This window comes from Tinamus guttatus, unplaced genomic scaffold (genome assembly GCF_059628265.1).
Source record: "Tinamus guttatus ecotype Peru unplaced genomic scaffold, ASM5962826v1 Tinamus_guttatus_pri_ptg000116l, whole genome shotgun sequence".
Taxonomy (NCBI): Eukaryota; Metazoa; Chordata; class Aves; order Tinamiformes; family Tinamidae; genus Tinamus; species Tinamus guttatus.
Window position 1 is genome coordinate 1,679,172 of NW_028288650.1, and position 25,108 is coordinate 1,704,279.

The window sequence follows — 25,108 nt, forward strand, 5'->3', positions numbered from 1 at the left end:
GGAGGAGATCCCTAAGGGGACAGGATAAGTGTCCGTATGTTCACAGAGCTCCTAAGTTCACTTTCTAGCATCAAAAACGCTGCATCAGTCACGATTCCCCCCAAACCGAGATCACGTTTTCGAGGCGATCCTGCTCAGTGCAGTCCATTGCTAGGCTCGGTACCTGCACACGCCACAGCCTGCAGGGCTCGTGGTTCTCAGAAGCACGAGAGGAGTGGATCTAGCGGCGAAAATTCTCAGGAAAAGCATGAGAAAAAAAAGCAATTGAGCTACAAGGATAGCAGTGAGGAAGCAGGCAGAGATTAATGGGACTAAATCAGGTGAAACACACAGTGATGGAAGATGATGGGGCAGAAGGCGAAAAGAGAAGAAACTTAAGGCAAGACAGAGTAAAGAAAGCTGATTTGGGGGGAAAAAAGATGAATTGGAGTTGAAACGCAGAGGACAAATTGCTGAAATGAACAGTGTGAGAGACAGCAAAGCACAAGAGGACACACACTGAGGAAGGGAAGAGGATATTGCCCGAGAGGCAATGAGAAGTGTGAGATCCAGAGGAATAGCTGAAAAGCTGCAGGAGCTTAAGGCTTAATTTTCTGCTCCCACAATTTCACCGAATTTTGGGTAAAGCAAATGAAAATAGTGATGCGGGGCTGCTCGCAGAGTACGAACAGGCGAAGATGAAAAGGCACAGGAACCAGGAGGGAAACTCTAGGAAATGGGGTAAACAGCCAAGGGAAAGGACATGTCATGGGAAAGAGGCAGCATTCACGACCTGTTAGCAGTCTATGAAGAGACCACCGAGATTTAAAAACACATAAATAACAATAAAAAGCAACGCAGAAGTAACACCGAGCATTATTCCACACAGGTGGGACAGACACCTACACTGCCAATATAAATGACAAAAAGATGCTTGAGCGAAAGTTATGATTATTGACCTGGAACAGAAGCAGTCTACTAGTTTTCAAGGAGCAAATTAGCAATGTCCAGTAGTAAACTGGCATAGCTTTGTACCTACATTAAAGTCTTATCTTTATGCTCATCAGTTACGTTAAAGAAATAAAAAAGATGCTGCTCAAACTGAAACCAACAGAAATATGTATCTGAGGATCTATATGTTTTGCTGTATACACACATCCTCATTCAGATTATCCATGAGTATGGATAAACCTGTCGGTTTTATATAACACACAAACCATAAAAACAACCTAATATATCAATCTCCATTATAAACTCTTCCCTTCACAACAGATATGTCTCACACTGAAATATGTTATGAGAGTGTCGAGTTTGGGAAGTCAAGCACTGAAAAAGTTAGGAAATTTCAGAGTTAGGTTAGTTGTACCATTCCTCATTAGTTCCCACTGTATGTATTTCATATGGCCTTTAATTGCATAATCCATACATTTGTGTCCTAGAGCAGCCCTCCTATAATGACGTTCAGCATATGAAAAACTGTTTAAATAAACAAATCAACCAAAAAATCCAAAGCAAACTTACGGTTATCTAGGAAAAAGTTAAATACAGAATAATCACGCAATTATCATAATTTTACCGTTACGAGATATACGTTATATATGTATATATACTCATATTTTTAAGAAAAATAAAGATAAATTCTTGTCAGTTTGTGTCAGGAAATATTTTCTGAGAAAAGCCATATACACCACAGAACCAAGCAAGTTTAGAGAGTGAAATGAGATGTACAGTCGTTGTCTTCCCTTTCTGACCGTGTGATCCCATTCGTGCAAAAAGCAAAATCTGCCCCTCGGGACTAGCCTGTGAAAGAAGCCCAAACCCCAGCCTTTCCCTGCGTCGTTATTTTCCAGTTGCATTTGCATTCTTAGCTAGCAGCGCGCTCTCCAATGCGAATTACGAAACCGGCACTGCGAAGGCTGCCGTAAAAATTAATTAGTTTTCATCTCCAGAGCGGGCCCGTCCGTGCAGGTCACCAGCGGGCCCTGGAGGTGCCACCCGGGAGCCCGGCTCCGCTTCCCATCGCCCCAGCACCGGGCACTTCCCTGATAAAAGGGGATTGCTCCACCAACTCCTTTACAAACTGTCAGGAGCAGCCTCGCCGGCTGCACGAACGCTTAGGAAGGAGGCTCAGGGAATGCATTTATATTAACTGAGAAAAAAAAGAGAGGTAATCAAATATAGCATAAATGACTCCACTATCCTTCAGTAATAACTTTTGTTTTCCCTCCTGTTAGAAGAAGCAGTTCCAGGCAAAGAAGGTGCTCTCAGATCTCTGTCTCCAGTGATGTCTAAGGCACCTTTCTTAGGCTAAGGCTGTAGCAGCAGGAGAATTGCTCTTTAAAAGTGAACTCAGGGTACGCGACACATTGCAACATCGGGACATTCAGCACAGGAAAAAGACATTCCGCAAGGATGTGCTCCCCACCAAAATGCAAGGAAGTGCAGTGAAATGAACCACAGAGAGTGCCACACTTGGCCAGTATTTCTTACATCATTCAGCTGCTTATTGCGGGCCGGGGCGACCGTATCGGTTAGCTGCTTGTTCCCTGCCTTTAAAGCTGCGTCTCTTCTTGCTTGCTCAAGCAGAACTCTTGCTCGTTCTTTAAGTTCTTCCTGTCTTGACAACATTCGTTGCTTAAAAATAAAGAAACATAATTAACAGCAAGGCAGCCCCCGGGTACTTCACATTTACACAGTAGTTAATAGCCAGGAGCTTTCCTTTAAAATCAAGGCCAGGAGCCACATGGTTTACAGCTTCATGGGGTGACAGAGCCTTCTACAGAAATGAAAAGATGATCAAAATATAAAGTCATAGGTCTTTACAATGTAAATACAGTTCTCTCCCCTCCCTTTAAAACTTAATTTCTATCAACATTTAACGCCTTTAAACTGCCACAGTGGAAAAAGAAAGTAATTGGCTTCATGGAAGGTAACTATGTTAAATGCGCTATGTGTTTACTTATTTACTTTAATATGTATGCAAATAGAATGCTTCGTTGGCTACTTAAATGGGTATCGCTCATTCATAACTTAAATTGAACACAAAGAGCTTGGATACAAGGCAAAGGAAAAAAGCAACGCGGCGTCTCCTGGTTGATTTAGGAATATCCACAGGAAAGTCCCAGCTTCACACACACGGCCACGCGGAGCAGGAATAACGGAGGAGGAGGCCTGCGGAGGAGCTGAGGTGATATTCCAAGCTATCCTCAGGCAAGGGCAGCTAAGAAGACCCTGGAAAAACGTGTCTCCAGGCCTCTCCACGCTCCACGATGCGGCAGATGCTGCAGGCTGTGCTCCTGCGACGGCCAAAGCGGTTGACCCAAGTTGACCACGGAGGTTAAGTTGGAGGTTCCTGGTTGAGACTGGAGTCCTTTGTGCAAACGCTCAGAAGATTAACAAGGCCCAAAGGTCTCTAGAGACATCTCTTCCTTTTTCCTTGGTGTGCCACATTCTTGCACATGAAAATCTCCTCAGAAAACACCATGTCTATCTCTCCGTGTTGCATTATTCTGTGTGGGCCAAACTGTTCCTTTCTCATCCACTGCCCAGAGATGATGATGAATAAATTCATGAGGCTTCACTTATTAAAGGATAGAAATTAGCTGACCAAGAAACTAATATTTTGTCTGCTACCATCCACCTATGGACTGCCTGTCTTACAACAAAATGAATCCTCACAGTACAACAAAATGGAAAAAAACGTAAAAGTGTTTAAACCAATCCACAATACTCGAATACTGCCTGCAGATTTTTCTTATCACAGCTAATGGCATGAAGCCAAATCAAACCAAAACTAAGAAAGTTCTTTAGGGGGATAAACTTATGAGTCTGGTTTGGCACATTTGTAAGCAGGGCTGATAACATTTTTTACATATTTTTCTGATGATACTATTTGCTGATAATGCTCAGCATTTCTACAATATTCGGCTTTCATCCTCGCCATAAATCTTCACGTTGGGTGGGCATATGCTTTTTATCTTTCCAGATCGGAAAACCGATATTCCAGTTAAGCAACACGCTCAAGGCCGCTCCATCAACAGCACGACATGGCACGCAGGAGTCCCTCCTCGTCACCGTGGGCCGTGCTCACAAGGGCACGTGGCCTCTCCGACAAGAGCTAGAAATCTGAGCGGGACATTTCAAATCATTCAGAAGATTACATTTTTTTGAATATGGATCAGTGAATTGAGAACATTTTTTTATTTACTCCTTCAGCGTGCAATATTCAGAAGAAAGATGCTGGGGATTCCATACTCAGTGGCCAAAGCCCCAAAGTCTCCTTCTTTTTGCTGCTGGAAAATACTTACTTGAAATGCAATGGCTCTTTCTTTCAGCATCATGTATTAGCCTAAACATTTCCGCTATTAAAGCGGTCTGATTTGTCCAGCAATAAGAATATGCCACCTACTCTGCCACTTACACTGCAGATATAGTGTAAATGATAATCAGGGAGAAGGAACTCGAGTGGAAACTCCACGCTGACCCAAACACACACACAGAGAAGCTGAATTCTTACCTGGGCTGTTTTTGCACTTTGATCTGTGTGATTTAAAGCTGCTCTGGTGTCGGGCTCAGAATCAGTTTCTCCCTGCCTCAGGGAAGCACGCTTTTTCCTCACCAGATCTGCATCGTTATTATAGGAATATCCCAGTTTGGAAGGAGGAGATAAACCCGGCTTTGTGCCGGGCGAACCGGGATCTCCTTTGGCGCTCTCGGGGGATCCCGCATGTCCCAGATTCCCATGCTCCGAGAAGCCAACGGGACTGTCTGAACTCTGGTGCCTTTCCCCGCCACCGTCTTCGCAAGCACCCGTGGGAGACGCGTCCTCCTGGGGATCACTGACGTGCTGCAGGTCACTCAAGTCCAAAGTGTCGGCTTTCAGCAACTTCTTCTTTCCCAGCACGGGCTGCACTTGGGCCGCGTCCGCGCTGCCGCCCTTCCCGACCTCCTCCGAGGCGGAAGTCCTCCCGGAGCTTTGCTGGGATTTCTGCGCATCGGGGTCGCTCCGAGTCCTGCGAGAGGAAGGGGAGGCCGTGCTGGGGCTCAGGTGGTCATCGGGGGTCTGGTGCTCGCTCTCGGACTCGCCCACGCCGCTGTCGTTCACAAACACAGAGTCGTCCTGAGAGGCAAAGTCTGCCAGGCCGCTGTCCGGCGGCTGCAGCGGCGGCTCCCGCTTCAGGTCGTGCAGCTCCGCGTAGAATTTCTCCTGATCCACGGAGCTGTTGGTGTCCGTCTCGTAGTTACCCACTTTATAGGTGCTTTTGCTGCTGTTCTCCTCTATCTGAACCACGTTCAACTCCTGGCCGCAGAAATGAGCCCTTATTTGATAGAGATAGGTCATAACAGTCAGTTTGTCCGGGATCGCTAGCAAAACCATGTCGGAAGGCTCCAGCAGTCGCGATATGCCCAAGCTGGCAAAGCCATCGTATGCCTTCAAAAACAGACAAAAAAAAAGGTTACAACGCAGAAGTTTTTACATATAACAGACCACAAAAAGCCCGTGGACGTTTCAGTTAAAATAAGCAAACATAAACGTAGCCAACACCCCCAGCTACAGGTACGGGCTTGGAGCTGTTACTCTTTATTCTTTCAGTAACTGCCAGTAGTGTGACAGTTACTATTTTTTGTTGCATAACCCAATGTCTCTGAACTCACAGATTTTTCCTGATGGATTCTACATATCTCCTAGGATAGCTTCATGAGAACGCAAATCGAGAGAATACGACCAGTAAAGACAGGCAAACGGCACCATTTTAAGCATTTTTAACTTATTACCATACTATAATATAATATTTTTTGTTATTCAGAATAAAGCCACTATCAAGAGTAAAAAGATGGGCAAGAAAGTGCAATCTAAAAATCCTTCCATTTGCATTAAGAAAACCTACTAATATCTTAAGTGGTTCTCACTCAGGTAGCAGGAGGCAAGCAAATAAAAAAGTGTAAGAGTTGGGACAAAAAAAAAACCAACTAAGGATGGGTTTTTAAGATAAGGAACAAAGATAAAAGAAACACGACACTAATCCATCTTGGGCTTTATCACTGGTGATCAACCTTCTCCTTTCTACTGGTCGTGTAATTGCAGTGATTTGTGTTGATGAAAAACTACGTCCAGATAGCCAAAAAGAGCAACACCTTAGATTATTTGATACCAGGCAAAAATCACACCAATTTAGCAAAAAAAAAATGCATTTTTAAAACATGTTTGTGCTACATCTATAGAAAAGGGAGAGTGAATTTTAGTCTCACTTCTCTTTCCAAAAGCTACGCAGTTTGAAAGCCTCTCGGTATGTGAGGGCACATTGTATTATTTCTGCCAGCTCTTTAAGAGAGTGGGCTTGGTGCATCAGGTTTTTCTAGTTTTGAAGAATTAAAGCTGTTTCTCAATTTACAATTAATTATTACTATCCTGGATTAACCCTGGAAGACAATATTGTGTTTCAAGGAAGCCTTTAAAAAGGCCTCCTGTTAGGTTTAAAGCACTCGGGCATCTCCTCCCCAGTAATTTTGCATCTCCTTTTTATCCTCCTCCGAAGGATTCTAAAATTTTAACAGTCATTCCTACAGGACTTTGAACAAAAACAACAAAAGGATGCTGACTAAAACACGGAAAAGACCACGTTCCTTTGCAAGGAAACAATAAACTGTCTTCAAGTCTATCCCAGTTTTACGCTATTTCTGCAATTCATATCATTTCAGAAGAGTGGAAAGAAGAAAAGAGGAGTTAATTACGGTTTCGCACCCTCTTCGTTTTCAAAGCGTTGCCTTTCATAGGAGTAAATCTTCAATGCTTCGTTAGCATGGGGTCTGGCACAGCATCTCGTGGCAAACCAAGGCATTTTAGCAGCGTTAACAGCAGCAGGGGCTCTCCTGCTCCCCACCATGTCCTGGAGCCCTTCTGCAGCCACGGGCCACCAAGTTTCCCTTTAAGTCACTTTTCAAACCTACTTTCTCCCTTATTCCTGACCCTGTAAATTTGTCCTCTCAAAATCTGCTACGCTGCCCCTCTCACCCAGGTATAACTGGTCAAGGTGTTTTTGGTTAAGCAGCTCTTATACCTATCTAGCAAAGGATTCAGAGAGTTTATCCACATACATATGAATTATCTGCATAATTTATTTCTAAGCCCTTGGGGCTCTCCATGTGCAAAATGATTTGGTCAAAAATCCCCATTTTTATTTTTTTGCTGCTCTGTGGTGCAGAAGCCTCTTTTGGAAAGGTCCAACGCAAGGGATCGTCCTGCCGTTCCTGAAAGTGGAGCTGTGCTTGCACACGGGAGTAACAGGGGAAACCACGCACGGAGTACGTGGAGACACAGCTCCAGAACGGGCCAAAAAGCAGGAAAACAGGGGCGGGAGGGAAGGAAGAGAATGGAGAGGGCTGAAGGAGCCGGCTCTGGGCGCTGCTGCCCCATGACGAAGGCACCGGGACAGGCTCAGCACTGCCAGGCAGCCCAGGCCCACACCATGACTTGACCTGAACTCCTTTATACCCTTCATTTCTTATTTATATGCTAATAAAACTAAATCCGAGGAATATATCCCAGGGTCTGTAAAATAAAGGTGGGGACAGTGTTTTAGAGTCATTAGGAGAGGCGCTTGCTTAGAATGGGCAATACCAAAGCAGAAGAAATTAATTTGGAACGAGGGATATTCTTGATACGGCGGCAATTACTTTTTGCTGCCTGCTAAGTTCTTCTGCTGATGGCTGAGATTAAACACAGTAGTTTTCCAGGGATGCCAGGTCTTCACTTTCTGCCCTCTCTCCTTGCTGAGGACAAGATGCATTTTTCCTTATCTGCTTCTGAAGGACTCAAGTCATGCAGGGGCTTGCAATTAGGTCTGCACCCGTTAGACACTCATTATAAACAGCATGGATATGCTCTGTACACGTCCACGTAGCAACATGTGGCAGCTTCTTCTTGGGGGTTTGATACAAAAACAGTTTGTCTTGACTTTCAGCATATTTACAGATGCCTAATGTCTGTGACTAGCACAAAGCATGAGCAGAGTTAGGATAGGATACAGCGTTCTCCAAATCAAAGTATACTCAAAGATGAGTATCTACTACAAAAATACAGCTGCCAGCTTCAAGTGAGGAATTTCTGGTTTTGTTCAGTGCTACCCTTGCAATTTTGAATTCCCCTGTTTAAACATGTATTTGAAATGGATTCCTTCCTTAGGAAATGGAGTATTTGGTCAAGACAATAACTTGAGTATGAAAGTATTGAGGAATTTAATAGAAATGCTTCAAAACAGGGCGAAAAAAAGCAAATAAAAGCGTCAGGAAAATTTAAAGGGCCAATCTAACACTCAGGAGATACATGACCATTTCCAAACAACAACCCTTTGAATCAAAAAATCTTCTGAAAACAAAAAAGGGATTAAAAACTGCACATTACAACTATAGCCATGTTGCTGTGCCCTTCCACTCTTTTCATCCCCTTCCAGCGTCAGCCCAATGCAGCTCAGAAACTTGCAGTTGTAACGTGCGGGATGTGTGATTTGGAAAATCCCTGGCCTTGGTAAGCGGCTCTACTTTCTGTATGCTGCAATTTTAATAAGTTGTTTCTTATTGTTTATTAGCAATCCAATCTATATAGTAAAAAAAAAAAGGGGGGGGGATTAATGTTAAAAAGAAGCTTGTGTGGATAGTTGTGTTAGATCTATCCAAGAGATTTAAGAAGAACCTTTTAATTAATGATCTATCCACTCTTTTCCATCTTGAATCATCCTCGTTAATTAGCCAGTGCATCCAAGGAAACTCGAGGTTCAAGGCCACGGCCACAGAAAACCTGGGAATGCACCCGGGGAACTGCAGCACCGGGTATTACCGTGAAAAAGACACCGTTGTCTGAAGCTCTGATTAGATAACGCCACTTCTAAGACATTTCACTATCTACAGTGCTTAAGCACCGTTTTAATGATGAGTTACTTCCTGCCTAATACTTAAGTATTCAGGCACATTACACTGTAATTACCCTAAACACAAACTAATTTTAACAAAGCACCTCGAGAAACTCCTCATATCTCCGATCTAACACTCCCTGGTTCCACTAGCTATATAAAGATGACTTTAATTAATTTGCACAAAGTATCTTTTTATACCTATATCCCAATTACTTAAATCCAGTATCGCTAAAGCAGGGTAAAAACAAAATCACAGCATCAGGAAGTGAGCTACTTAAAAGCAATTTTCAGATGATTATCAGAAACGATTTTCTAATCGTTGCATACATGACCCCACGTAATTTTTATGTGAAAATTATCATTTCTAATCGTGTCCCTCCGGCCAAATGCAGCTACATCCCAAAGCTGGCAATGAGTCTAAAACAGGGGCCAGAAATAGAGAGTCTTTTGGTGTGTCCCAAACTGAGCTCGTGTCCTTCCAGTGCAGCACTGACACCTTTGCATCACGGAGGGAGACAAACACAGTTCACAAGAGGCTTAAAACAGCGGCCCAGTGCAATGCCAGTGATTGTTTTGCTAATATATTGGTTCATTTTCAACACTTTTCATCCCAAGCTTTTCACGTAGCGTAAGAATTCAGGTTTAGCACCCCTCCTTCACCTAGCTGATTATCCAGTGTAGAAGTTGATGCAAAATATTGTGTTTGAGATGGAGAAGTCACTATCAGAGCAACACTGACTGTGCTGAACACAAGTAGCCCTATCAGAGCCATGGCAGGAGAAGCCTGATGCAAGGCAACCCCAAAACAGCCACATTCTTAAATTTTCCTTTTTTTATTAAGCGTCTGATTGGAAAGATTAGTGTTCATGAACCACTCCCCAGCCCTGCTCTCCCTCTCTTTGCAGTTAATGTAGGCCATGCAAACATCAAACCCCAGTGCCAGCCTCGTGCTCGTTGTGAATGCTAAAGACCACGAGAAACTGGAGTCAATAATGCACCCGCTTGGAGCCACGGGAGGCTGAACGTCTTCTGTGAGCTGCAGTTATGACCTTACAAAACCACCTCACTTCCCCAAAACTAATAAAAACCTGCCGTGAAGCCAAAATTGAAGCTATGTTGTCGTCTTTCCTTTTTTTTTTTTTTCTCCTTTTCCCTTCCCCCGGCAGTTCTTACCTTTTTGTTGTTCTCTTTAATATCTTGAGGATTCAGGGACTTGTAGTCACTGAGGGGGAAAATGGCACAGTGGGTATGTGTAGTATTTGATAAAAGCAGCAGTTTTAAAACAAACCGAATCTAAAAATTTGACATACAATAATATCATACAGTAACCAGCAATTTCACAGCAATTCAATCAACAAAACTAATAGCGTGGAAAATTAAAGGAATAAGTAAATAAATAAATAAATAACCACCGACTCCATGTTTCATCGCCCGAAGCTTTCCATCTAAAAGAGAAGTTAAGGCAGGGAGTAGAGGCCGGCCTTGACAACCAAATTTACCAGGAGGTAATCCCTCCTTGTCAGGGTACAAAGAGCTACGGGCTGATTTCTCTCATCTCATTTCAACACCAGCCCAATTTTCATAATCATCTTGAAGTCAGGTCTTTGTATAAGATTAAGAAGAAGAAAATCAAATCATATATAGAGGGGAGAAACGACAGTTTGGGCAGCAAGGGGGAGCAAAGGGGTCAGGAAGTGTGAGCGTTCGTAGATCTGTTTTCTTAGAAAGGAGAGTTGCTGGGTGAAAAGGGAAGCGGGGAAGAGTTCGAGACCTCAAAGGAGCAGCGATTTTTATGGAAAAAGCTGCATTTTTTCCTGTGAGACTTTTAGCTTAAACACGCACAAGTTCCACAACTTACATGAGATCTGGTCGGAAGTGGTGCAGTATTGCGCAGAAGGACAAACCGTTTCTCCACGACGTAGTAAAGTTGGTGATTTTCACTCCCCTGTAGTTTTTGGTAACTTCTTTGCACCACACGAGCAGAGACTGACTCGCGTTCGGCTTCCTCCCCAGAACGGGACTCGGTATCGGGCTCGGCTGCAAGAAGAGAACAAGAGAAAAGGAGAAGATGAAAGAATTTAATGGAAGATGAGAATTAACATTAATCGACCTAACCAGATGAGGTGAAAGCTTTAACGTGAGCAGAGGTCCTGTCGGTTCCCAACACGGGCGGCTCTACACAGACTCCCATTGCCTGGAACTGATCGGAGTAAACAAGTAACAGTGTTTGTGACCTGTATTTTATTAACATCTCACTCATTAACACCTCATTTAGTGCAGTAAAAGAATTACAAGGCAATAAAACTAGGAAGGGCTCCGAGCTCATACGGTGGGTGCCGGCCCGGGCGCCCACACGTGCGTGAATTCAGCAGGGGACTCACCGAGACGGCCGTGCAAAAAGGTTTCCGCTTTAAAAAAGTCCTTAGACGCAATTAAACAGACCCAGCTATCGGATTAACATAAATCCAAAAGGTGGAATTACGGAAGAAAAAAACTGAGGCCGTTCGTTCTGTCAGCGTAATAGAATTAAAAATGTATATACACCCTCCTATTTATTCACTTTATGGCTAGAGAGCTCCCAAATGAAGATAGAAAAAACAGAGCCAGTAATTTATTTTATCACGGGCACTTAAATTGAGCAGGCAAATCCTTTTGGCCATGTTGCCTATCTGTGAAAGACCAAGGATGCCCCCACTTGACTGAAGTCTGTCAGTGCTCAGCAGCTCCGCGCTGGTTCACACTGATTTCGGGCCTCATTCCTGGGGGGGAAGAACACGGGCAGAAGCAAGGCAGTGATTTTTCATTTAAAATTGAAGAGAGAGTCAGCCCTAGAAGTTGTTTTATAAACACACACGAACCTCATCCTCAGAACGAGCCACCGCCAACTAATTTAGCACGCACAGAATGGATATATTTTAAATATCTCTAGCGATGCTGAATTAACTCTCATCTTAGCAGAGGTGCACAAAACAGGGAAGAAGATGAGCAGTACACGGCACACTTTTGGCTCCATGCATCCAGTTTTAATCGGAGTAACACATATTGCTAAGGAGCCTCTGGACAGCTGCTCCCAGCGAGGTACCTATGGGTCAGGATCTGCCTTTTTTCACCAAATGGAGTGAAAAAAAATTCACTACTGACCCCAAATTTAAGTTACATTACTTAAAATATGTTTGATATCTCAACTATATACATGAAGTAATGCAGCTGGGGGAGAATGATGAAAATAGCACTGCTGAGATACCAAAAAAATGAGTTTTGCTAATATTTTTAAGGGCAGAGCTACACCTGTCAAACCGTACTACATACTAATTATATTAAATGTCACCTATAAAGTCATTTTTCACTTGTTGCCAAATCTCTACATACGAACATGAAATGTTCCAGTCATCACCTAATTCTCTTCAGTTAATTCTGAAACGACCCTAGGCAATATTACCTTTTAAATGCCTTAATTCATCATGGCTAGCATAAACTGAATACTTAAGCGATTTTAAAACTAGGTTTTATAGAAGCAATTAAAGGTCAACAGAAGCTTTTACATCAATACATTTAGTTGAAGTTAGAATGCTATTTCCAAATTATCAATTTAAATCCAAAATACAATTCCTGGAAAACCGAAGTGTAAGTTGAAGGGCTTTTCCCAACTTTGTGCTTCCATCCACGGCAGTTTTTCTAAGCATACCTCATCCACAATTTTAGCACGTGCACAACAGAATTGCACCATTTCTTTTTCTCTAGCTGATAAAGCAGAAATAATACACTGTTTCCTTTCCAGATCAGGGATTCGAAAATTTGGGGATGAAAGATAAATTAATAATAAAACAATGTTATGCTGTTATCCACCACCTGAGTAAAAGCTTTTCTAGTTAACCTACGATGAGCTGTTCGCCTCCAAAAACACTGCCAAAACCTGAATAATGGCCAAATTGTGCTTAAAGCGCTTGGCAGCGCTAAAAAGCTGGGCTTGATTTTTTTGGTGAAATAGCTTTGTGGAAAATATTTTCCTTCAATGCTTGCAGCTCACGCACACGAGGCCACAGGTTCAGCGCGAGCACCAACACCGCCACTTACCCCTCGCGAATATTTTTCGGCGAGGTAGGAATTGGTTAAACGAAACGAAGGTTCTTAGCCAGATTGCTCTTACAACACCCTCTCAACTGCGCTAGGCCACATTCCCTGGAAACCCGTGTGGAAAGAGGGGAGCGGGAGGCGGCGGCGAAGGCCGCGGGATGCCTGGAAGAGGCCTACGGAGGAGCAGGGAAGTTGAGCGCAGCGGCAGGTACACGGGTGGATCATTCTGTGGTGTTAACCTTACACTAACAAACACAACCCCCAAAAGAGGATGGGAGGCAAGGTAACGGTCCAGGAAGGCTAATTAGCTGCCTAATGAGGGGAGAGAGGCTGAGATGGGGATGGGGCTCCAAGGCGGCCTAGGGAAGACCTGCAGCCGGCCGACACACGGGCTGCGCTCCTCAAGAGGCAACAGCCCCGTCCTTGTTTGATGGAGAGGAGGGAAAGGGATGTTCCCTTGCCCTCACCAAAGCCAAAATGCCGTCTAGCTCACCAAAACCAAGAGGGGGTAAATGAAAGCGGCACACAGGGAGGTGACACAAACCGTGACACACGGAGCTGCGTGGAGCAGAAGCCAGGGAAACTCAGCAGAACTGGGATGTGGTCTGAAAGCTGCCACAGAGATGCCATAGGGACAAGCCAGCCAATACACTTCAGTCAAATAGATCATTTTATATCATCAAAATACTATTCTAGATTTTTATTTTTCAAATACAGGGCTTAACCCACAAGAACTGCCCAGCTCAGGACTACTCTAAATTTCATGTGGCTCTTTTAGTAGCATTTATGCCCTTGGCGGGCCTGTGTGTGGCCAGCATGCATTTATTTTTGATTATTCTGGCCCGTGGAACAGTCCAAGAATAAGTCAAAAGCTGTTTTTTCACTAGTAACAGCACAGAAAGAATAGAAAGAACAGGCTAAAACTGCTTTGTGGCTTATTCTGAAGATGGAATAAAACCTCAATACAATTGGGCCACGAGGATCTATTCCCAACTGAGACTATTTATTTTTCAAGGGGCAAGTCACCAAGACATCATGATGGTTTCAGTGATACAAGGAAATACAAGTGACATTGCTCTTTTTTTTTTTTTTTTTTCTAGCCCAAGGTATGTCCAAGTATTAGAGAGGTCTGCTAGATTTATCATCTATTGGTCAGTCCCACTTCCCAAAAAGGAATGTTAGGCGCTATCTAACAACCCTGATGCAACAAGTCAATTTAACAACCTGTTCTCCACCCTTGCATGATATTGGGTATGACTGCACAAAACCTCTCCAAAGTCTGCAATCCTTAAAGATGACAAATCTAGAAATCTGGCTGCCCTGTAAGAGTTACAAATTCACTGAATTTGTTTCCTACGTATCAGCACCAGCAAGTATTTAGGTAAATCCCAAATTTCTCCAGCACTAGGGATCTTTAAACCTTGTCTTCCTTGTTTTTCTGGCTGTGCCTTCAGCTATTATGGATACAAAAAAAATGCAAACGTTTACCTTAAAAGGTTTACGCATGACATTTTTTTTGATAATTGTTTATCAAAACAAGCAGCATTTAACAGGTTTCATTTCAGCACAATGAAACAACTCTGTACTCGATCACAACCCTCACATTTAGACACCTGCCCAATCTCCAGGCGGACCTGCCCAGGCAGACACTGTGCTCTGATGTCTGAACCTGGCAGGATTTGGAAGGCCAGGAGGAAGGTGAATCCTTGGGATGTGCCTCAAGTTCCCTGGTGGTGACGGAGGTGAAAGGATTTCATCTTTAGGGCTTTTCAGCTGCATACAGTGCTGGTCATGACGTTAGAAAAAACTTTTCCCAACTATGCTAGGGAAAAGCACCAAAAGCTCACACACGTTATCTAAAACAACAGAATATGGAACAAATGTCGCTTTCTAGACAACCCCAACGACGTTCCTGCATGGTCTGGGAAGAAGAAAGCAACCAAGGCAGCATGGACAACCTGCGTGGTGGTTTTCCACATTAGATGGCTTTGCCAAAGACATGGGAGGCACGTGCTGGCAGCCCTGCGGACAGGAGCCACGTGCTGGGGAAGGAATAATTTCCTTCAAGGTTTATTCCACACAAATTTGCCTCTCAAAATAGTTTAGGGGGTATTTATTTTTAGTGCTTTGAGCATGTTTAACCATGTGGTGTAATATTTAATTGAATACGTTGGACTTGTGAAAATAATGCACGTGATCAAGAAGTCCTTGTGTTGGAGTTAGTTTGTCCACATAATTTTTACTTGTCCAAGCTCCCAAACAAGCTATTCTAATCACGACTACCAGTTCCTCCTCACACCATCCCAGTCTGCCTCACTGCTCCAGGTAAGAAGCTGTTGCTCATTATTTCTTATTTTATAGGGTATGACATGGTTGCATTTAAGGTCTATGATCCAAATGCAGCACACGAACTTCCTTGGGATCTCCGAGGTGACAATCATCGTAGAACATTGGAGTGCTCTGCAATGGATACATGAGCTCATCAACACAGTAAAGAGACTCACAACTGGTATTTCACAAACAGGGAAACCGAGATGGAATTAAATAATTTTTCTGAACCAATAAAGTGAATCAGCTACCATGAGAACTCAAGGACTCTACCCAATAGATGCCACCAAAGCAACTGCACCTTCTCTGTGCTCCAAGGGCAATCGAGAGTGCTCAGAATAACTGAAAATCAAGTTTCAGACTTGACCAAGCTAAGATCAAGCCAAGACCTGGACACCCAGAAGACAGGAACATGCAATCCACAGCCTCAAATCCTATGTGCTTGGTCCATGTCACACCGAAGTCTGATGTCATGAGCCCTGTCCAGGCTATTTGTGCCATGTGGCATTCATGGTGTGCATTGAAGAGACCATCCTCCTCCTCTAAACAACTTTTATTTTTTATGAAAAATAAGATGGCACTAATGCAGACACCTATTCTATTACAGGTCTGCTCAATTCTGCTCTAAGAACTTTGTAGAGAAGTGATCCATCAGAGAAAACATAGTATGTAATCTTAAATTTATAAACGGTATGCACACAAAAATAGGAGAGACTACACTAACAGATATAAAATTAATTTTGGCAATTCAAAACTTCTAAGCACTTAATTTTGCAATTTTTGTAATTACCTGGCAACTTTTACTTTTACTTTGCTTTTACTTTGTCCAGCAAGGAAGTAACTTCTTCTTAGCCTAGGATTTTACATTAAGGGTTTGGTTTCGGTTTTGTTGTTTGGGATTAATAGAGTAAAAAAGCAATGCAAGCGCTATTGAACTGAACCCCAAGCCTTCAGAACCACAAGCCACAACACTTCAACGACTGAGATAATTTCCTCACTTGGGCAACGGGACGCAGAGCCTGTCTGCTCGTGGGGATTAATGAAGGCAAGGACAGACTGTTTATTTCAAGCTGAACAACCATCCGCAGCTCCCTCCCCTGTGGATGCTCCGAACAGGGAATCGCAGTCCTCGCAGCGGAAGGCAGGACAGCTAACTCACCACCTGGAGAAGCCCCGAGTTTACCAACTGCAAGGGAAAGATTATGTTAAAGAGGTGGTGAAGGAGAGGGAAATCTGAGACAACAGAAGGAATTTGGTCACTTATGTGTCAGTAATTCCACCTGATGGCAGTGGAGCCAGGAAAATAAAGAAGGCCCAGCAAGGTCCTCTAAGAGGCGAGTGTTACTGGAGGCTCCCGTCTTCTCTTCCCTGAGGTCCTGCAGCCTTTACCTAAAACGAGACCTTTCCAACAAAAGAAACAGGGTCGGGTAGGTTAAGTCACCCCACCGAGCTCGAGCGAGCACTGAGCTCCTTCTCTGCTGACCATCTTGGCAATAGAGCAGCGCCCACGGGCCCCCCGTAAGGAAAGGGCCTCGTTTCCCTGCTCTGGGAAGAGGAGCCACCTCCCGTGTCCCCTCCGCGCTCCGGTGGCACCGGGGCCGCAGCCTCTGCTCCTCCGCGGAGCAGCGCCCAGGACGCGTCCGGTTCACAATTCCTGGCCTTCTGCCACGCCGGCAACGCTCAGGGTTTCGGGCAGCCTGCCAGAATTAAGCAACTTCAACCACAGATGAGGAATAGCAATTTTCAAAGCTTTTAACTTCGTTAAATGTGAAGCGAAGGAGCAAAATGCACCTCCCTGGGCCCAAGGCTATCTCTGCCACATTTCAAAGGCCTGCAGCAAACAATGAAAGTGTTGGAGCTTGTCAGGAAAGGTCACAAGAATCTCTTCTGAAAGAAAGCATGAGGCAAGCTAAGAATGCTCGGCACTGCCAATTCTTCCTAAAAACAGTGAACTCTTGCTGCTTTTGCAGATTTTCTGTTGTTTTTTAACGTCAGCCATTAAGCAAATGCAGGTCGTTCTGCCACCTTTGAAACATTTCAACACGCTCTGTTTTTGCCAGTGCTCTTCTGCCGCAGGCTCGTTAAGGTCACATTGCTCCACAGAAATTTATAGGATGTCTCTTTTGTAAACCTGGTGCACCGGGGATATTAATGCGCAGCCATAGGCAAATTTAAGGAGATGTGAGTCTTGGCCTAGGAGCCAACTTTCTCGTAGATACTTGGGAGCACAACCCTGGATCCGCAGGGAATTGCAGCAACACGGAACGCCGTGCGTGGTGCCGAGGTCCTTGGGGCACACGTTGCTCCCAAGTCCAGCACTGACGACGCAGGGGCCTGATGGGGAGCTCTGAACTCCAACCACCGCTGCCCAGCAAAGGCTGGAAGAGGAAAATCGCATGTTCTACAACCCTGCAAGAGCTGCTGTGTCCAAAGCCTTAGATCAGGCTTAAGGATCGCTATAGGTGAACGAGGATTTAATAGAAATGTGCTGATTTTAGTCTCACTACCCTCCTGCATCACAAGCAGCCCTCTCAATGCAAACAGTAACAAGAGGAAGATCAATAAAATGCTGCTTCGCCACTCAGCAGTAAGGGGTTAGAGGCAACTACAGAGAAATGATGCAGATAAGGTTGAAATGTTCAATGTGTTTTTTTTTTTTCCTTCCATCAGTCTTTATTCTACAGGTCAGAGACAAGCTGGTGACCAGCATTATTGTGATCAGACACAAAAAGGTCAGATCTCAGCCAGGTGTGGAAAAGAACAGGTTAGAAAGAGTTTTGACAGGCCAGATGCTCTTGGATTGGGAAAAGACTAAATTCCCTCCCAGTTTTCAAAAGCAGCAAGAAGAGGAACCAGCAGAGCATAGACTATTGAAAAGCTATTTGGAACTACTGAAAAAACGTGGAACAAGTAATAATTTGTTGGCTCGTGAATGCTAAAACGTAGGCAAGCAGCTGACAACATGAATTTGTCGTGAGCAGATCACGCCAACTACTTCTTTTCTGCAACATGGATGAAGGCAAGAGAGCGGCAGGAGACACAGCACATTTTCTGCTTGTAGTTAAGTTCTTTTTTTGCTGCCTGTCACGATAATTCTCATAAGAAAGCAAGGAGAAGAGAGCCTTAAACAGACCGATGTAGCATACATGCAAAACAGTAAGAAAACCATACTCAAGATTAGTTTTAAATGATTCTCTGTCAGAATGACATGAGGCACTAAGAGGGGCTCTGCAGACTAATTTATTGGACCCACTTTTGCTGAATGCCTGAATAGCAAAGGAGATGAGAGGCTGGGCCTTGAACCTGGGGTGGACGTTACATTCACTACAAGCTCCCACCACACACGGAGGAGGAAAGGTCTGAACAAAATCACCCTTAGCATGAAACTCGAGAGATACAAGTGCAGCATAGGAAAGAGTAACATTTGCATAAGCGCAGGATGGGGAAGAACTGGTTAGGTAACAGTTCTTCATATAAGGATGTGGGGGAAACAGTGTATTCAAGCCGAACATAAGTCAACAGCAGCGGGTTGTTGTGAAAAAGGCAAACAACGTCCTGAGATGTACAGACAGGAGCAAAGCTTGCAAGACATGTACTGCCTCTCCCACTCCACTCAGCATCAGTAACGCTGCACTTGTAATCTCATGTTGAGCTGCGAGCAGGGTGTAAAGAAGAGCCCAAAAATACAGCCGAAAGAAACGGCAGGGGAAAAATGAACCACAGAGAAAGCTAGAGAAGAAAAAAAAAAGCACCATAGAAGAAGGAAATATGCAAAGTCTTCAGGAGTCTGAAAGAGGAAGAAAATCCTTTGTTCCTCATACCAGTGTATAACAAAAACCCTTCAGGTTTCAGTGGGAAGACAGCACAGTACGCCCAGACAGCACAGACTGCCCTGGCACAGGTTCCTGCAGAGAGTCAGTGCCTCTTCACTACCTGAAGCCTTCAATGGGACCCCGAGGCCGTGGAGCCTCCTTCTTGGAGGTGTTCAGAGGCCAAGATGCCCTAGAGAGCCTGCCCGAGCAGGGGGTTTGGACAAGGTCCCCGCAGGTCCCTGCCAACCTCAACCGCTCTGCAAAGAGGTTGAGCAAAACGTCGCTTTGGAGAAGCCGGACGTGTCTTTGGGTAAGCGACAAGACCAAGCAATGTCCCCAGCTGAGTTATGTGACTCCCGGCCCCACGTGGCAGGCGGTCATGTCCATCCTTGCAAAGGACCTTGCGTTTTAGCTTTTCTGCACAACCAGAATTAACTTCCTTAGCTAATGAGCGCATAGGAAGTTCCATAAGCCCCAGCTGAGCCACTCTCCTTACTCCAAATGAGTAATCGGACGGAGTAAGTCACTTGGTTTTCTGTTAATTGTATAAAAGAGGCTGCAGAAGGACAACCCGGCTGCCAGCGAGGAAGGTTCTCTCCCATTCAGCACATCTCCTCAGCAAGCCACAAAGCCCTTTCAAATCAGGGATACATTAGAAAGACTATGTCATCTGTCAGGTAAGAATTCAGCTCAAACCCCGGACAACAGGGATTAAAAGGAACCACTTGATTACAGATCAGTGAAAACAGGTATTCAGACCACCAGTCCTATCGGGAGCGACACGGCGGCACAACCAGCTGGATCCAGGTCCCACAGCAACAGCAGGGAGGTCATGGGCAGAGCAAACGTGGAGATAAAATTTCAGTGCCTTTTGGGTTTGTTTTGTTTTTAAGAAAAGGCAATAGATACATGAAAAAAACCCTTCTCCACCACAAACAGAATACATCACAAAAACCTTTCATAAATTAAATATATAACCCAAAATATTATTAAAGAAATAAAGTAGCTGAAAACCTGAGGAATGGCCGACTTGAATAGCCCTGATTTAGTTGCCCACTGGAACAAACATTATTTAAGCGCTATAAAGGCAGACAGATATATTTATCTCATTGAATAGTACCTTATTCTGTGAACAGCCCCCATGGAATAACAGCCAGTACTCAAAAGATTCAATAGCTTAATGAACATAACAAGACTGGCACAATCTGGAGCTTAATTTGCATGTAATTTGAATATTTTTGCCTTATTATGTTCATTTGAAAATAAAAATACACAAAAAGTAACAGCTATTCAAGTGCCACTTGGCTTAACCTGTATTTTTCCAGGAATTCTTATGCTATCCAAATTTGCTAATTGCTAGGACTTGTGCCGCTAAAAAGAGAAATATGTTAAGAGAAAATATCCTTTTTGTTTTATAATACATAATTAACACAAGCTTTTCAGGCTTGAACACTGTCAAATCTATCCTCTTGAAAAACACACACATCATTTTCATGCTACAAATTAAATTTGGTGTGGTTATGCTTTTAGCACTCAACAAGTAAAAGCTTGTAAACGAAAAGCTGAAGCATAAAGGTATAGCAAGCCTTACTTAAGAAATCAAAATCTTTAGAAAACAAGAATTGTCTCCCGAAAAGGCAAGAAAAGCTGCTAATAATTAAGTACTGCTTTTGATTAACACTTTATACCACATGCTTCTTTTGAAAGACTTTATTTAAGCAGCTCTTGATATAAAACTAATCAAATCACTGTACTTCATTCCCATATGATGCCTGCCTAATAACCACACAACAGTTGGAAACTGTCAAAATATTTTACAGCTCAATAGCAATTACCGTCCAAGTCTAAGCATGCAGTAATTGGGCGTTAGCCATATTTTAGGAGTGTTACAGCAATGCACAGCACTGACTTCTTCTATCCTTTTATTTTTTACACGCATGTAAAAATCCGGCGGGATCCCAGGGATTTCTTCATAAAATTCTGAATGAAATACCCAAGGAAATACTGAAATATCAGCACACAGTTTGCAAAGATAGCATAAGAAAAAGGCATTTCAAAAATTAAAAAAAAATGCCTGACATTCAGAACTACAGTATTTGTTCAACAGCAATTTTCCTAGCTAATTTCCCTCAATTAAAAAAATGTTACCAGATAAATAAAAATAAATATTTTGTCCAAAATACTACAAGCTTTGCCATGAAGTGTGGCGAAGGCTGCTTATGACTTGGATAACGAATTTTGGAGGTTTTAAGGAGAGACAAAATTCCAAGCAGACGAGCTAGGAAACGCTACGAAAACACGTGGAACCTTCAGGGGTTGTGATGAGGTGCAATTCCACGCGCACCGTCCTGCACAGGGATGAGAGGCTGCTAGAGCTTCTTGAACGGACAACTCTATAGGGGCTTCTGACCAGCCAGACTTGGTGTTTCTAAGCCAAGTCCCACTGCAGTAGCAGACAGAGGGATTCAGGATATCTTAATATGTTGGATATTAACACCTCAGGGAGCTAGGGCTGTCGGCGGCCTTGTCGCTGCCGAGTTGCATGTATTTAATGCACGGGTTAATGATTGAATACAGGCAACTCCGCAGCGACAAGGCCGCCGACAGCCCTGGCTCCCTAACGCGCTAATATCCACCATACTAAGATCCTTAAAAGACATTACTTGGGGGAATTGACAGGATCCAAACAGAAGGAAGGGCTGTGCTTTTAGTGTCCTTCAGACTCTGCGGATACGCCCGCGTTTAGTAAAATTAAGCAGCCTGAAAGAAACGTGCTCGACCGGTCTCGGGCCAAGGCGCCGCTCCTCCGGCGGCGGAGCCGAGGCCGCGCCGGCGAGCTGGCCCTTCGGGAGCACCCGGTGGCCACGGGCGGCCAAAGGCACCCGCACGGCTCCGAGGCTGAGGTAAACCAGCCCCGAGCAGCTCGGGGGGAGCCGTCGGAGCAGGCGGCAGCGCTGAGGCAGGCTCGAGCCGCGCAGGCTGCGCAGGCCCCGGCAGGCCCGCGTGTCGCACGGCGCTCGCCGGGGAGGAGGAAGGGAGCCCCACACGGGCATTTCCAGGCTTTGGGAAGTGTAAATTAGAGCATTACTACTAGTTTGACAGTAGGGTTGCTAATAAATGTGTAGCAACGTTATCTGATTGCATAACAAGATGAAATGATTAGGACATGAAATGGGGAGACTAAAGGGAAGAGAGGAGATGCAAGGGAGGACTGTGGCAAGAGCCTGGGTGTAATTTCGGCGCTGCTGTAGATACACAGGGCTGTGGTCATAATGAAAAACTAGCTGAGCTTTGAAATGAACTTTGCTGTGATATAGTTTTAAACTCAATCTCTTATTTGAATTTTGGTTTATGCACCTCTGTCTCAAAAATGCCACGTGGGCACATTATAAATGCATCAAGTCTTCTATACGGCATTTAATAGATAAAAATAAAGCTTTTATTTCCTTTTGTGGAGTTCCTAAGAGCACTTTGGCAACTTTATGATAAGGGCTCATAGTTGCATTTACTGTGGTTGAGTAATTAAGCAGAATTAATTCTTTCAGGACAAAAATGCTTTAATCATGATCTGCTAGACCAGCTGCATCAAAACTATTCTTTGAATTAACTTTTAAAGAAAATTTGTACTCAGAAAAGTAAGGTCACTTGAAACAACAGAAACACATTCTGACAAGATGCTTTTTAAGTCAAAAATCACCGTCATTACACTAGAGAAGCAGAAGATATAAGGTAGCTTAACTGGGAAAAATATGAAAGACGTATAAATACAACATGTTTTAACTCTGAGCATTTCAGACTGCAATATTTTAGGATATTTTTGAAGCTTGAAAGCTGAGCTGGATTTCAAAGATTTAGTGCCACTAAGAGCAAGCCAGGGAACACTACTTGTGCAAAGGCTCCAGGAACAGCACAACTCCTTGTTTCAGAGGGCTGGAAAAATGGGAGAGAATGGGGATTTCGGCTGGCCTAGCAAAGAAAATGGGACTGCACTCTTACGTGTGCATCTTCCCTTAAAGATAGAAAAGACAACCTAGGAACTGGAAAGTGCTGCAGGGTCATGGAAGCCCATGGAAACGTGGATGAAGAGGCTTCACTGCCCAGGAATGGGATTCCTGCCTCCAGCGTTTTGTTGGCTGCAGAGGTGAAATCCAAGGGTTTTGGAGCTGCCGTCAGGCTGCTGTTTCCAAAGGCACTTGCCCGTGTCCAGCTCTGCGAAGGCACCGGCCTTTCCCATAGCTGGGCACGCACAACACGGGCCAGGGACTGCACGGGCACTCGTGCCCTCAACGCACAGGACGGTGCCTGTCCCTGCAAGGAGCCCGCGGGAGAATGAAGGCCACTTTCTGCAGCCAAAATGGGCACGAATCCACTTCATTCCAATGGCAGAGTTTTCTGCTTCTGATGCTACGCCCTAGACATGCATATTAAGTTGGTGTTCACCATATGAGCTTCAATTTAAACCTCCGAGCAACTTCACTAAGGTACAAAAAATACTAATGAAACCTCCAGATCTCCAATGCCAGTCAACTTTTTTCCTAGCATTTATGATGCAGTTTCATTAATTCCTTCGATTTTTAGCTAGCTCCTTGGAAAACCTTTCACTGAGCTAAAGCACATGATTTCCTTCACACTTTAAAATCTGTTTTCCCCGTGTGTGTTTCTCAAAGATGATTTGCCTGAATTACATGTATAGACTATACTTAAAATCTGTGCATTATTCATATGTGCATTATTCATCACTACAGACTATGAAGTATTTTGGGATTGACACAACTATTACAAAATAGAAAAGCACCTCTTGTCAGTAATGAAACCCAGTGGTTTTCAAAAGTTGCCTTTTTTTAAAAAAAAGTTGCATTTAAAAGTTGTATTTAAAAATGCTAACCAAATTTCTCTCTATAATATGAATATATTTTACTAAGCCTTCTAAGAAAAGTGCACTGTTCTATTTTACATCAGGATGGAGACAAATTCAGTTTATCTAACAGGCATATGAAGTATGAAATTGCTTAAAAATTATAAATCAGAAATGTCTTGTTTGTTAACAAGAACCAAGAACAAGATTACCAAATAGTTTTTTTTTTTTTCCTTTCTATAACAGTCTCTATGAAGAGTACATAAAGAGATCCATCTATATGCTGCTACGTAGGGCAAATCAATTTAAATAAGAAATATCAGCAGGATTTGGATTTGGTATTTAAATGACTATTTCTGCAGAGAAATAATATCTCCTTCTCCCAATATTCTACCTCTGTACCTTAAAATAACCCAGAAAAAAAGAAGAGGATCTAAAACCCTTTATACATAAAAACCAGATAGCTCACATAGTGATAGTCACACACAACAGGCAGTTCTTGTAAGGAGTAAGAAAAAGCATTTAAAAGGGTGCAGTCATTCAAAAAATGTAGGCAGCTTGGTGTCAATAAAAACCTGAGATCGCTCAATGCCTTTGGATCCTTCTCTATTTATTTTCCTTTAGGGAGTTAATTTATTTTATTTATTTTTTTTAAGGAAATTGTTGTTCCCCCCCTCCTCGTTTTTGTCACCGCAGACACTCCCTTTAGGCAACCGTGCATCAACAATCCTCCCACGTTCAAAGTCGGCTACATCTGTTGCTCTTTCCCATTGTTGGAAATTCCTGCCTTAATCCTATTTGACTTTATTCATGCAAAGGTCATCCTGAATTCAACAAATGGAGGCGCGATAGCAGGCGCGCTGTTGAACATGGCTCAAAAATGCTGTTGTAGAACATGCAGCTAGCGTGCCGGCACTATCTCCCAAGGACTTGCTTCATTATCCAGGCTCCTGCTCCTCAGGACTGTCTGCAATACGAGCTGCTCCTGGCATCTCCGGAGCACAGTAGTTTCCCACTAACTGGCTCGATTCTTTCTGCTTAAAGCAATTTGCACTTGCATTTGCCAGCGAGGATGCCCGCAACGTGCAGAAACGCGCAATGTTTGACCGATTGGCAGCCCCTCGGCAAGACTAGGCACCTTCGAGCTCCCT

At 43.8% G+C, this 25,108-nt stretch overlaps 1 protein-coding gene across 11 annotated transcripts in view; it reads right to left on the minus strand.

Annotated features, from left to right (window-relative positions):
• The window catches only part of EHBP1 (EH domain binding protein 1), a 156,428-nt gene that overhangs the window by 58,367 nt on the left and 72,953 nt on the right, over nucleotides 1–25,108 (minus strand). For all 11 annotated transcript variants that reach the window (XM_088521261.1, XM_088521260.1, XM_088521263.1 and 8 more), the window contains 4 exons: nucleotides 10,747–10,925; nucleotides 10,062–10,110; nucleotides 4,496–5,410; nucleotides 2,470–2,613 (listed from right to left, as the gene is read on the minus strand). In XM_088521261.1, the coding sequence (XP_088377387.1) occupies nucleotides 2,470–2,613; nucleotides 4,496–5,410; nucleotides 10,062–10,110; nucleotides 10,747–10,925 (1,287 nt within the window). The remainder of the gene's footprint in view (nucleotides 1–2,469; nucleotides 2,614–4,495; nucleotides 5,411–10,061; nucleotides 10,111–10,746; nucleotides 10,926–25,108) is intronic.